This window comes from Haemaphysalis longicornis, unplaced genomic scaffold (assembly GCF_048455015.1).
Source record: "Haemaphysalis longicornis isolate Haplotype H1 unplaced genomic scaffold, Haemaphysalis longicornis Haplotype H1 scaffold_4, whole genome shotgun sequence".
Lineage (NCBI taxonomy): Eukaryota > Metazoa > Arthropoda > Arachnida > Ixodida > Ixodidae > Haemaphysalis > Haemaphysalis longicornis.
This window is the reverse complement of record NW_027526361.1, coordinates 62,185,363-62,199,242: the sequence shown is the minus strand read 5'-3', so window position 1 is coordinate 62,199,242 and position 13,880 is coordinate 62,185,363. Positions and strand designations below refer to the sequence as shown.

The window sequence follows — 13,880 nt, the reverse complement described above, 5'->3', positions numbered from 1 at the left end:
CTTTCACATATTTCAGAGACTCCGGCAGAGAACGATTTCACCAGCTGCGGGGATTTACGTATACGATGTAGAAACAAGAGAGGAAGCCTTAACCTACACCGTACCGCTATGGCCGAAGACACCGAAATCCGACATTAAAAACTTCGTGTGCACTCACTTTGCTGGGTGAATTGCGATCCACACACTCCGGTGCTAGTTATCGATGATTTCAAACTGTATGTCTTCAAACCAGACAAAAATAAGCACATCCAGCTTATGTTCGATGAGCTTATACAAGAGGGGGCCGGAATTCGAAACATGGCGCGTGGAGTCATTATCTATTTTCGGCCAATCCCCCACAAGTGTATGTTGCATAAGAGGGTATGCGCCGGGGGATTTGTTTTTGACGGACGGACACGAATATCCTATCATGAATTCCTGGTTAATCCTTGGCCAATCCCCCGCAAGTGTATGTTGCTTAAGAGGGTATATGCCGGGGGGGGGGGGGGGGGGGGTTGTGATGCACGAACATGAGATATCCTGCCATCGAGTCCTTATTAATTCTGGACCAATCCCCTACCGGTGTATGTCGCATAAGAGGGTATGCGCGAGGGATGCGTTTCATGACAGACGGACATGAATATCATACCATGGAGTCCTGATCAGTTCTTGGCCAATCCCCCACAAGTGTATGATGCATAAGAGGGTACGTGCAATGGGGGGAAGGGGGGGGGGTGTTTGTTGATGGACGAACATGAAATATCTTGCCATGGAGTCCTTATTCATTCTTGATCAATCCCCGACCAGGAGGGCATGCGCGACGGTGCATTCGTTGACATATGGACACCTAAAATTTTGCCGTCTTCGTCATATGCAGCTTCGCTGCAAAATGACCTGCATAGCAATATTTTTAGAACCAGAATAAGTTATAAAAATATTTTAGAACTATAAGTACACCTAAAAACCTACGACACCCTTGTTCCGTTCACCGGCAAAAAGTTCGCCTTTCTTAATTGCTATGGTTACTATTATTTCTTTCAGTTCAACAAGCCGATAAATGAATCCCTCACTATAGTTTGAAATGGTTCACCCTGTCCCACGATATGCCATACACTATGCCATAAAGTTGCCTGGCAATTTCACGGGCCGTAATAGCCGGGATAATAGCGCGAAGTCTGAACGCAAATACGCTGAGCCTCGGAAAAATGGCCATGCAAGTGTTTTTCGTCGGAAGTCAAAGTCCATGAATGCGAATCGTGGCTACATGAGACATCCATTACGCAATTTGTGGTCAAAATATAGGCACAGTATAATGTCTCTATGTGAGTATAGTGAGTATGATATAGTATGATATGATGATATAGTGAGTATGATTAGTGTGACTATAGTGAGTATAACATAAAAACTGCGGTTGATTCCTCTGTCATAGGAATCAGTAAAACACGAAAGTGAAATGTGCAGCGAAATCTGCAGGTGAGCATGATTTCCCGGTCGGCGGCAGTCTTGCGGGGGTGTGCTTGGCGAGCGACGTCCTGCTGTCGGGTCGCTTCGGCAAAGGTGCACTGGCGTCATTCCCGTGACGGATATGACGTCAGTTAAATCTTGGGGTATCGCGGCATAAAACACTTTCGTGTTAAAATATGAAACCCGAAAACGAACAACCCCAAGTATAACGTACTCTTTAGTACTAAAGGTTGCTTCTCCGCAAGAAGACCCTGTGTGCAGGGGTGCACCCTTTACAGGCCGCTTGCTTCGTTGTGCTGGCGTCACTTCCCCGACGGATATGACGTCAGCGAAATCTTTGTGTATCCGGGAATAAACCACTTTTATGTTAAAAAAACAAGCACTGAATGAAATGAAATTGTAGCAACAATTCCGAATGAAGGCCGCTGTTGTGCAGGTATAGAGGTCATCAAATGACTCACCTTTTCTTTTTGCGCCGGGCAAGTGTAGCCGTAACTTAGTTGCACTTGAAAAGAGCCTTGTAGTAGCGATTAAGACGTGACTAGCTATTTGGGCCGCACGACACTATTCGTAGTACCTATGCCAGCAGAGCATGCATGTTGGGCACGAAGCCTACACATGAGCTCTACGGACCAGCGTGCAACGAGCAAACATCGATTGCGTACTGGGGACGACAGCACATGATTAAGGCGCTGAGCCTTACCTCCTGTTGTGAGAACTTCGGTGCCGCAGGGGTGACGGGCGGCGTAGTCTGCAAGAAGCGTTACTATTTGTAAGTCACACAGAATTTCCCCTATTATCTTTTTTGAGACAGGAGCACATTTTAGCAAAATTGTCTTGCGTATAAACTGTCGCAGATTAGTGAAAATCGTCAAGTTGGCCATCACAAAAGGCAATCACTTATGCAATTGTTACCTGGTTATTATATTTCCGAAATTTTTTTGAGAAGCTTCAAAGTTCGCGTTGTTGGATATCATTCGAGGTGCCAGCAACATTTTGTTTGTGGTTAAAACCTAGGGCGGTTGTATTATTTGGGCGTACTATCTGGCGCACTTGAGCGTGCGTGCGGGTGGAGAGGTGAGAGAGAATAGAGACAGCTGATGTGGCAAGATATTACAATGTGACATATATGGACTGTGTTTCTATGTTGTTCTATATGTTTTTAACGGGGGATAGCAAATTTGCATTGACGTTCAGAGCGCAAAATGGACACAGCGGGGAAGTTAACAAACAGGCACTCAGGTGTACTACATTTTCTGATTTGCTAAGCCTAAGTCTTTGGAATATCACCCTTACGTGTGACCAGAACTTCAATGAATAAGTTTGATTGTATGCAATTCGCTGCGACTATTCCTGTCTTACCCTACACATCTTTTTCAGGGTCCAGCTGTGGCACGAAATCACACACACGGGTTTCGTGGAAATGAAATGCAACCTGTTTTTAATGTGTAACGACTTGTATTTAATAAGTCACTCAAAGCTATCCCACCCCGAAAGACGTTTTTCAACCAAAAATATAACATTGCAAACCTTTCAAATTTCCCGCTACACGATGTAAGCAGTGATGTAATAGGGCTAGTACTAAAAATGAAGTTATCAGTGGGTTAGCTGCACGTTGGAATCCGGGTGGTACATTTAAAACGAACTAGAGACACCACTACTATTGCACAATCCTGTTTTGGGTGACCTTGGTCGGGGGCCGCCAAGCGCACGTGCAAGCCCTTGTGACGTCATAATTAAAACTGGCCGCGAAAATGGCTGGTGAGTTGCCACTTCATTTATTTCCCTTAATAACTAGTTTTTTTTTTTAATGCGTAAGCATTTGCCGAGTATCCTACAGCCCTAACTGTGTTTGCCACCCTGGGTATCCACAAAAATGCTGAGTTAGAGAAGCTAACACAACTAATCGTAATAATAGTGCAAGTGAAGAGAATTGGCCAATGAAAATTCTCTAGAACCAACAAATACAAAAAGTATAAAATATAAAAATAACCGAACAAAATAAACAAACGTGTATATTATGCGCCGCCTTCACATGACGAAAACAAAACGGAAATAAAAAAAGCCCCCCACCCCCGAAAAAAAAAAGGGAACACACATAAAAACCGCGAAAAGGCGCCAACCGTGTAACGCCCTGCATGTGAGCTAAAAATCCATAACTGGCAAAGTTAACACATTTAATTGCTATAATAGTGTATAAAACATATTTGCTGGAAACAAACGTCCAGAAGCAAATAATGCAAAATCAAAAGCTTGGAAGTGATAAGAAAGAAGGAACAAAACCAAGAATGCGTGTCTCATACACCATTTTTACACAAGGAAGACAAAACTAAAAAGCCTCGAAAAAACAAACCCGAACCCAAAAAGAATCGTGAGAAAGTACCAAAGCCTCGTATTTGCACAAAACTGCATAATTGGAGAAAAAATTTGGAGAGAAGCTGCGTAATAATACTTACGCATTGCTAAACAGTTACCGGTATTTCTATAGATTTATCTGAAGTTTTACGTTAAAATTCGGATCATTGGTTTTGGGACAAAGCAGTTTTTTTTAATTTGAATGAACCAAGCTAGTATTGTGTCTTCTTGGCCCCTTTTTACCTCTGTATGCGAGTACGGATAAATTTTCGTTTTCTTGCTTAAGATATGGCCGTCTAGGCCACCCTAGCAGTCAAAGTTGCTTTAGAATGGCTACTGCTGAGCAGCACCGCAACGCCGTCAGATGAGGGTGAAATTAACGAAGGGTGGCTTTGATTTCTTCACCTTTTTTTTTGTTAGCCACCCGGCCACATCATTAGCAGGAGGCAGCCATGAAATATTCCCTGACCGTTTACCCCTATGGGAAAGTAATAAACAAGAGCGTTTCTACTTGGGCTAATGGATTGCCCAATTCTCCTATCTGCTCCCATCCCGTTCGGGGACATTTAGCAACAAAGCGTAACTAGCCCGACGCGAACAATTTTAACGCAACTGGACACTACGAGCAAACGCTAATTATTTTGTTTCCAGACGCGACAGCCACAATTTACTGTGCACCAGAAGCAGTAAAATTTGTTTAAATGACAATGTTCTAACCTTTAATTAGAATTTATTTAAGTTTTTGAATATAGAGTGAAGCCTCGTTAAACCGTACCTGACGGGGACGCGAAGAAAATACGCGCTAACCGGCACTACGGTTTATCCGAATGCATTAGGCTAAAGGGAAACCAAGTCGGGGATTCGGCTTAACTACGTATAAAAAGACACTACGACTTATACGGATACGCTTTAACGAGATTCCACTGTAGTACGTCAATGTCGGTTAAGAGCAACTACGCTTGGGCGATGCGAATAGGTTGACGGAAAAAGTAATGTAAATTATATGACAAGTCACCAGAGCGCGTTGTTAATATTAATATCAAATGATTTTGGATGAAAGTGTGTTCGCTGGTGAACCACTTCAACTGTTATTTACGATGGCCATGGCTCCACTTATGTTACGCTTCGGGTTTCTGAAGACCTGTAAGAAGTGATTTTTAACATCTCTGATATCATGTCTTTATAAAGCACGTTTGTGCTATTGCATTTAGAAGCTGCCAGATTAAGCATTGGGTTATCACAGGATAAGCACGAAGTACTTCCTTATCTGAGAATAATGAAGCACAAAGGGAAAGCAAGTCTTAGGGATTAAAGGTTTGTTTCAGACCTGATCTCATAAAACAGCTATCAAACTTTCGGGCAAATAAACTCACGCACTTGCGTACACCCGAGGAAAACATCAATTAAGAAACCGTCAAACTCAATCCAGAAACTCCAAGTAAGGAGAACGTCTCAAACTCCACCCTTTACTTTTTTTTTTAAATTGCAGAAACCATACACAAACTTCTGGTGCACTTGTCGTGAATAAAGCAGTAATTGTGCCTCGGATCTCTTGTCCTACCTAATTATCAAGCCATAAGTTTGACCGGGACGCAAACTCGGTTTACCTCCGACATTCTTAAACTTAGTAGCGGGAAGACTTCACGCCGGGGTTATAGACGAGAACGCAGACCGCGAATACTCGTTTATAAGGTAACAATTTGAAAGTGCTTTTAATTTTCCCAAATCGAATATTTTTCAGTGTCCAAGTTGCACAAAGCAACAAACCGCTGCAGAATAGTTATCCTAACTTTTTATCACCCTCTGCAGTGTTCCAAGCCTTTCAAGGTCATCCCTACAACCAACACTTTCACGCGCATACCAGAAAAACCAATTACACATCAGAATTGTGAAGACTCGTGAAAAGTGCGAAATTTTCATATCTGGCAACAACTAAACACCACACAACATTGCAGGGCCCACGACACTTCAAATTTGTAGAATACGCATGATGCTGTGAAAGAGTGGCTTAGGAGGTTAGGAACGGAGAACCACGAAAAAACAGTCACACAAACGACGTGGCAGCGAAACATAACTCCAGGCAAAATAACGTATGCACATGACAGGAATGGTGCCAGGTACAGCTCCATTCGGTTTTAAGAAACTGTACCGAAATGATTACAAAGCAGACAATAAATGGCATCATGGTGGCGCCAAAACATTACTGTGCTGGGACACTATGGGCATGCACAAACAAATTGTTCCATTCCCATATTAATTGTTCCATTCCCATATTAATGGAAACTGACCAATAGTTATAAAATGCGGTGCACGTCATCAGCATACTTTCGTAGAGCAACAGCAGAGGCACCTGCGCAACACTTACACATTTAAAAGCACAGCCCAGTTTACAAGCAAACCAGACGTGGAAGTGAAGGACAGCAATAGTTGAAGCAGTAGTGGGCTAAAGTAAACTAGGACACTACCAACAAACATTGCTTATGCACTGCTCCGATTCAACGACTGCAAAGTCTGGTTCATGCAACCAGAATTTGGTGTCTCTAAAATAAACTAAGACACTACCAGCCAAATATTGCGTATGCGCGGTTCCGACTGCACGACTGCGAAGTCTGGTTCGTGCAACCAGAGTTCGGTGCCTCTAAAGTAAACTGAGACACTACCAGCAAAACATTGCTTATGGGCCACTCCGTCTGGACGACTGCGAAGTCTGGTTCATGAAACCAGAATTCGGTGTCTCTAGGACAAACTAAGACACTACCAGAGAAATATTGCTTATCATATACACTACTCCGACTGTACGATGGCGATGTCTGGTTCGTGCAACCAGGTTTCGGTGCCTCTAAAATGAACTAAGACACTAACAGCAAAAATATTGCTTATGCAATGCTCCGACTGGAAGACTGCGAAGTCCGGTTCTGGCAACCAGAATTCGGTGTCTAAAATAAACTAAGACACTACCAGCAAAAATATTGTTTATTCAATGCTCCGACTGGACGGCAGCGAAGTCTGGTTCTGGCAAACAGAATTCGGTGTCTAAAATAAAGACACTACGACCAAAATATTCCTTGTGCAATGCTCCGACTTAGAGACTGCGAAGCCTGTTTCGGGCAACCAGAATTCGGTGTCTAAAATAAACTAAGGCACTACCAGCAAAAATATTGCTTATGCAATGCTCCGACTGGAAGACTGCGAAGTCCGGTTCTGGCAACCAGAATTCGGTGTCTAAAATAAACTAAGACACTACCAGCAAAAATATTGTTTATTCAATGCTCCGACTGGACGGCAGCGAAGTCTGGTTCTGGCAAACAGAATTCGGTGTCTAAAATAAAGACACTACGACCAAAATATTCCTTGTGCAATGCTCCGACTTAGAGACTGCGAAGCCTGTTTCGGGCAACCAGAATTCGGTGTCTAAAATAAACTAAGGCACTACCAGCAAAAATATTGCTTATGCAATGCTCCGACTGGAAGACTGCGAAGTCTGGTTCTGGCAACCAGAATTCGGTGTCTAAAATAAACTAAGACGCTACCAGCAAAAACATTGTTTATTCAATGCTCCGACTGGACGACAGCGAAGTCTGGTTCTGGCAACCAGAATTCGGTGTCTAAAATAAAGACACTACGACGAAAATATTCCTTGTGCACTGCTCCGTTTGGGCGACTGCAAAGTCTGGTCCTGGCAACCAGAATTGGGTGTCTAAAATAAACTAATACACTACCAGCAAAAAATATTGCTTATGCAATGCTCCGACTGGAGGACAGCGAAGTCTGGTTCTGGCAACCAGAATTCGGTGTCTAAAATAAACTAATACACTACCAGCAAAAAATATTGCTTATGCACTGCTCCGAATGGACGACTGCGAAGTCTGGTTCGTGCAACCAGAATTCGGTGTCTCTAAAACAAACTAAGACACTATCAGCAAAAATATTGCTTCTGCACTGCTCCGACAGTACGGAAGCGAAGTGTGGTTTGTGCCACCATTACTGGTTGTCTCGAAAATAAAGTAAGACACTACTAACAAAATATTGCTCATGCCCTGCTCCGACTGAGCGACTTCGAAGTCTGGTTCAGGAAGTCAGAATTCCGTGTCTTTAAAACAAACTAAGACAACACAGGCAAAATATTTCTTATGCACTGCTCCGTTTAGACGACTGCGAAGTCTGGTGCGTGAAACCAGAATTCGGTGTCTGTAAAACAAACTAAGACAGAACTACCAAAATATTGCGTATGCACTGTTTCGACTGCACGAGTGCGAAGTCTGGTTCGTGCAACCGGTATTTGGTGTTCCCAAAGTAAACTAAGACACTACCAGCAAAATATTCCTTATGCACTGCTCCCACTGGACAACTACGAAGTCTGGTTCGTGCAACCAGAATTCGGTGTCTTTTAAATAAACTAAGACACTAACGGCAAAAATATTGTTTATGCACTGCTCCGACTGGACGGCTGTGAAGTCGGGTTCGTGCAACCAGAATTCGTTGTTTATGAAATAAACTAAGACACTACCAGCAAAATATTGGTTATCCTTTGCACTTCTCCGGCTGGACGACTGCAAAGTCTGGTTCGTGCTACTAGAATTCGTTATCTCTAAAATAAAGTGAGACACTACTAACAAAATATTTTTCATGCACTTCTCCGACTGAACGACTTCGAAGTCTGGTTCGGGAAGCCAGAATTCGGTGTCTCTAAAAGAAACTAAGACAACACCAGCAAAATATTTCTTATGCACTGCTCCGTTTGGACGACTGCGAAGGCTGGTGCGTGAAACCAGAATTTGGTGTCTTTAAAACAAACGAAGACACTGCTACCAAAATATTGCTTATGCACTGTTCCGACTGCACGAGTGCGAAGTCTGGTTCGTGCAACCGGAATTCGATATCCATCGACAGCGTTTCCCATCGACACGCAATTGTCGTTACGCTCAACTCTGATCAGCTACGAAAATTATTGAACTTTTCTAAGCTACAAACAAAAAATTTAATAATTCAGCAATGCGATGTAAAACAACAAACAACCAACAAAGGAACTAAGGTCATTCCTGTTCGAAGAACGCCGCCGCCTTTGATAACGAAAGAGCAGAGAGAGAGAGAGAGAGAGAGAGAGAGAGAGAGAGAGAGAGAGAGAGAGAGAGAGAGAGAGAGAGAGAGAGAGAGAGAGAGAGAGAGAGAGAGAGAGGGTTGGACGAAGAATAAGAATGCAAGGGGAAGTGAGGGGCTCCTTGGACCACACCTATGACTACATCGCAGGTCACATACAGGAAACTACTTTTTTTGTCACAATTTTTCTGCATTGCACTAATCGGACGCAAGAGAAGCTTACAGTAGCGAGCACGCGTCGAGTGCGCCCCTGTTAGCTAATCCCGACTCTCCTACCCGGCAGTTTGGACGGACTGTTACCAGTCGGCTGCTCGGCACGGAAACCGCGCTCACGCGTGGCCTGCCCGTCAGGACGCTTCCGCCATCGAGGACGAATTCGCCTGGCCCGCCACGAGGATACGTCAGTTCAAGACGTCACGCCGGAGACATGGCGGGGAGGGGGGAGATGGGAAGGATAGCAACGGCGCCGATTGGTCGCCCCAGATTCTGCCACGTGTGTCTTTCATCCCACCTAACTACAAGGCCAAACCACATTTTTCCCGCTTTTTCGTCTTCGCGTCGCCTCGCGGGCGATCTCGGAGGCGCAAGATTAGTGCTGACCGGTGCTAAACGCCTGGCAGTGGCCGCTGCCGGGACGATCGGACGGCGCATCGCGACGAACCCTAAAACCGGAACCAGCGTCGTTGCAGTGCGCGCGAACAGTGTAGGTGCGTGCCGCTGCTGCACGGCACGCAACTTGCGCAATCGTGGCAGCCGCCATTGCGCTCGTAGAAGAAGTCTTGAGACTTTTCTTTCTCTGAGAGCGGCAAAGACGACAAGAGCGGCAGATTATCGCGACCGACCTGGCCGCTGGGCTGCGCGAAGGGGCAGGCACCGGAATGCGACTCTCTCTCCGTCCTCTTTCACTCCTCCGAAAAGAAACTCCACTGGTTGAGCCTAGTTAACCCTTTCGGCGGCGCGCGATCGGCCAGGGCGAGGCATAGGGCACCCACCGTTGGCGGCGAAGGAAGTGCTGGCGGTGGTGACCAGGGACGGCGGTTTGACCACGTCCTTGGGCGGCGGCTGGTCGAGCAGGCTCTTGGGGTCGACCTCCTCGAAGACTGCTCGGCCGCTCGCCTCGTCCTGGACCTGGGCCCGGCGGAGCGCCACTTGCTGCGCCATGACCACCTGGCGCTCGGCAATCAGCCTGCACTTTGGGCAGACGCAGATACGGTACGGGCAGTACCGCTTGTGGCCGCGCACGGCCACTTTGCGGTTGTGGTTCCGGCACCGGGCGCACTGGGGACTCCGGGTCGTTGCCGAAGTCGTGGTCGACGAAGTCGTGCTGGCTGAAGTCGCTGAGGAGGTGGAGGATGCGCCCGGCAGCTTGCTGGGGACGTTCCCGGGGCCGTCGGCGGGCGCCCGAGACTCCATGAGGATCATTTCCCTAGCAGGCCGCCCGGGGAATTCCCTGGTGTCTGGTGGACGGGGAACGCAGACTCCGATCTGGCTACGACTGCGTCGGCGCCAGCGCCGAACATCGGCCCGTCTCGCGCTAGCTGGGGGCAGCCGCGCCGCACGACCGAGGCGACGCGCGGCGGATAAAGTACAAATCGCACGAAGCAAAGCCCCCTCCGCCGCCGGCTGCACCCTCTCCTGACTTGACTCAACCTCACAAACGTAAACGTCGAGGTAACGCCACGTGACGCGTTCGCGAGCGCCCCTGGCGCGATCTGACGGACGCGAGGTGAACCGCGCCGACGACGAAAGACTATTTTTTTTCCCCTCCCTCCGGTGCAGTCGCGCGGCGCGCTCGGCCTTAACTACTCGGCCAACTTTGACGACAGGGTTCCCCAGACGGAGAGAACGTTGCTCCCTGCACCGGCGTCAGCCCCGCCGCAGACGAAGCTCTCGCCGGGGCTCCCCGTCAAAACAAGCGGATTCCATTGATCAGCAGCTCGGTCACGCCCTGCCATCTCTCCGACACTGGTCGTCCACAAGTAGGGGGCCGCTGAGCAGCGCTTTGATGAACAGGCTTTGGTGGCAATTACCTCTCAGACGTTTTTTTCCCCTTTATGTTCGACTCTCCTCCTCAGCTATACGCATCTTCTTTTTCAGATGCTTCTGACGCCACCACGCCCCCACATTGCTTGCGAAAAAGGTTTTCGTGTGTCAGAGATAAATGAGCTTCGTAATTCCAATGCGGGCCTGGCACTCATTGGTAGGAAGTGTGTAAAGGAAGGCTAGTGTTTCGCAAACCACCAACATTTATGCTGGCACTACCAGCGTCATGCATTAGTGAGTGCGCGATGGGAATGGTACAGTGCCTAGAAATGTTGTGCCATAAACATTTTGTGCGCATATTCCAGAAGTTCTATACATAACCCTCCGTGTTCGTGCAAGGGACGGAAGAGGAAAGAAATATAAACTATTGCAGCACCGGACACTACGCCTGTAAATAACCTGTATGGGTATTGTGTTTGTATATGTATACCACACTCGAACTTCGCACTGGATATCTACTTTAGTGCTATTCTTATTGGTGTTTCCGAAACATTCCAATCCTGGAAAACCACTCAAATACTAATATGAAGATGAACATCTATTTATTTCTTTGTGTTGGAATTGAAGATAAACATCCTTTGAAGGTAAGTTGGGCTTGTTGTGAACGCGGAGACCGACACGGAAAAAAAAGTACACTTTCAAAACAAGACGAAGCGCCGTCTTCTCGTGAAAGTGTACGTTTTTTTCACGTGTCTATCCCTGTGTTCACAACAAGCGCAACTTACCTTCGAAAGCATGTCACACCAACTAGCCCGACATCAAGCTTTACTGAAAATAACCAATGAAGCCTAGTTTGTAGGGCCCCAATGAGTTCGAACCAGTACCAAAATCAAAATAAAACAGGGACAGTTATGCCTTTATTGAGAAACTCTCAAAGCGCCCCTTCGCCGTTTCAATTAGTTGAAGCATGTAGGTATTAAGATAGATACAAAACGAATCTTGCTTGGGATGTTTTGTATCCTAGTCTCCGCCATCAACTGAGCAATCCGACTGTACGTGAGTCACACATCCTGGTTAAAATGTAAACACAGCTTGTTTATGCGCTTTTTTTATATCGTGCTGCTCGTACGCAGACTCCAGTGCAGCCGAATGTATACAGACTGTGGCGTCACACTCGGGCTATTCAGATTGTTCTGCCTCCGTGAAGCAAACCAGTCTTACGACTACGCTGCTGTCCACCTGCGCTCGTGTCTCAAGGGCTTCCGGTCCCGAGTAGGCTTCGGAATCACAGGGAAAAACCGGTTGACACGGTAGAAGGCATGGACAGTGGAAAAGGAGCGCTGAAGAAGCCCCTCCTGTACCGTTAGTTCTCTTCGCTGTCTGTCCTACATATATCCCCATTTTTTTTCGGGCTACACCACACCTGTGCTATCGGTTATTAACGGCTTTCACTGGAAACAAACCATTTTTTTAACTACCGACATTATCCTGCCTTTTAGCCTGGACATTCTATTTCTTTCGTTTTTTTTTTTTTCGTCGAAAAGGCAGGGACGATGGCGACTTTCCACCCTTCACACCGCTGCCCTTTATTTACGAAGTGGGTGGGGCGAAATATATTACGTCTTGACAGGCAGAGTTTTCTAACAGCATGCCTCCCTTCGCGGCTAGGTTCTTCACGCTCAGACCCCTAATTTCGTGCACAAAGCATGACAGAGTTAACTTTACGAAAAGATGAAAACAGCGCAGGGCAGAAGTTTTCAATCAGTTCTTCGATTGAAGAAAATGAGGCAACAAACAAGAGGTGTATTCATGGACACGCAAACACGCTACAGTTTTTGTCGAATGCTCCCTACAGAGGTAGCGTAACCATTTGTCGAAAGTAGTACGTTTTTGCGGGAGAAGGCAAGTACTCAAAGATTCGAGGCACAGTCACACATGATAGATTTGGATGCAATGTAGGATTCTAGCAGGCCGCTGATTAAAAGTTATTTTTGGCATATCACTTTCGCGCTGGCTAGGTTTATCGAACAACGTTTTGACAGATGATGCTGGTACTGCTGATTGATATGGCAGCACGGTTTAAATAGACAAGTTGGTGTCACTCACTCACTCACTCACTCACTCACTCACTCACTCACTCACTCACTCACTCACTCACTCACTCACTCACTCACTCACTCACTCACTCACTCACTCACTCACTCACTCAATCAATCAATCAATCAATCAATCAATCAATCAATCAATCAATCAATCAATCAATCAATCAATCAATCAATCAATCAATCAATCAATCAATCAATCAATCAATCAATGCGTAGGGCAAACGGCTGGACCTAGTGGTTTTAAATTTGGAGGACATTCCCTTCCTAACGTTGAGGTTCACTAAGGCAGGGTTTTGTTCAAACGTCCAAAGAGTCTTTCTTTGTCCTTTTCTTGCGATGCGTAAATTTTAACACTGCCAAGATTGTGCGATGTGAAGGCACAACCGAAGCGGCGAGGGGCACCTCTTGACACCCCTGCGTCCCCTTGTATCTCGTCAAAAGATCCAATGAGTCAGGTGTCCTGAAGAGGCGCATATTCGATGGACATGTGCCAACCAAGCCAAGGTATTCATTGAGTCTGATGTACGACGTGGGTATGTGGTAATAACAGATCAAAAGATCCAATTAGGTGGAGTCCCACTGAGCTATGAGGTACACCAAGTTAACATGCTTTGTAGTTCAAGAATATTGTGTTTTTCTTCAAGAATATTGTTCAAGAATATTGTTCAAAAATACATTCTTCAAGAATATTGTATTGCCAACTCTGATTGTACAAGTAAATGTGTGAATTTGATTTCGTTTCATCGGATATCGTAAACTGTCTTTCATCTAATGGTTACATTGAAAGAAAAATGATTACTCTTCAGAGAGATAAAATGAGTCTATGTTGTCATACAATAGTTTTGACGTCGAGGGACCTTCACAACCTTATTGCGTGAGATTTAATAACGTAACTCT

General features: G+C 45.9%; 1 protein-coding gene across 2 annotated transcripts in view; it reads right to left on the bottom strand.

Annotated features, from left to right (window-relative positions):
* Positions 1–10,630, bottom strand: part of LOC144178832 (uncharacterized) — a 65,116-nt gene extending 54,486 nt beyond the window's left edge. The window contains exons 1-2 of one of the 2 annotated variants that reach the window (XM_077706961.1): positions 9,888–10,630; positions 2,147–2,194 (exon numbers count right to left, since the gene is read on the bottom strand). In XM_077706961.1, the coding sequence (XP_077563087.1) occupies positions 2,147–2,194; positions 9,888–10,317 (478 nt within the window). In that variant the 5' untranslated portion in view covers positions 10,318–10,630. The remainder of the gene's footprint in view (positions 1–2,146; positions 2,195–9,887) is intronic. The other variant, XM_077706962.1, reaches the window with a different exon arrangement.
* Between the last annotated feature and the right edge of the window lie 3,250 nt (positions 10,631–13,880).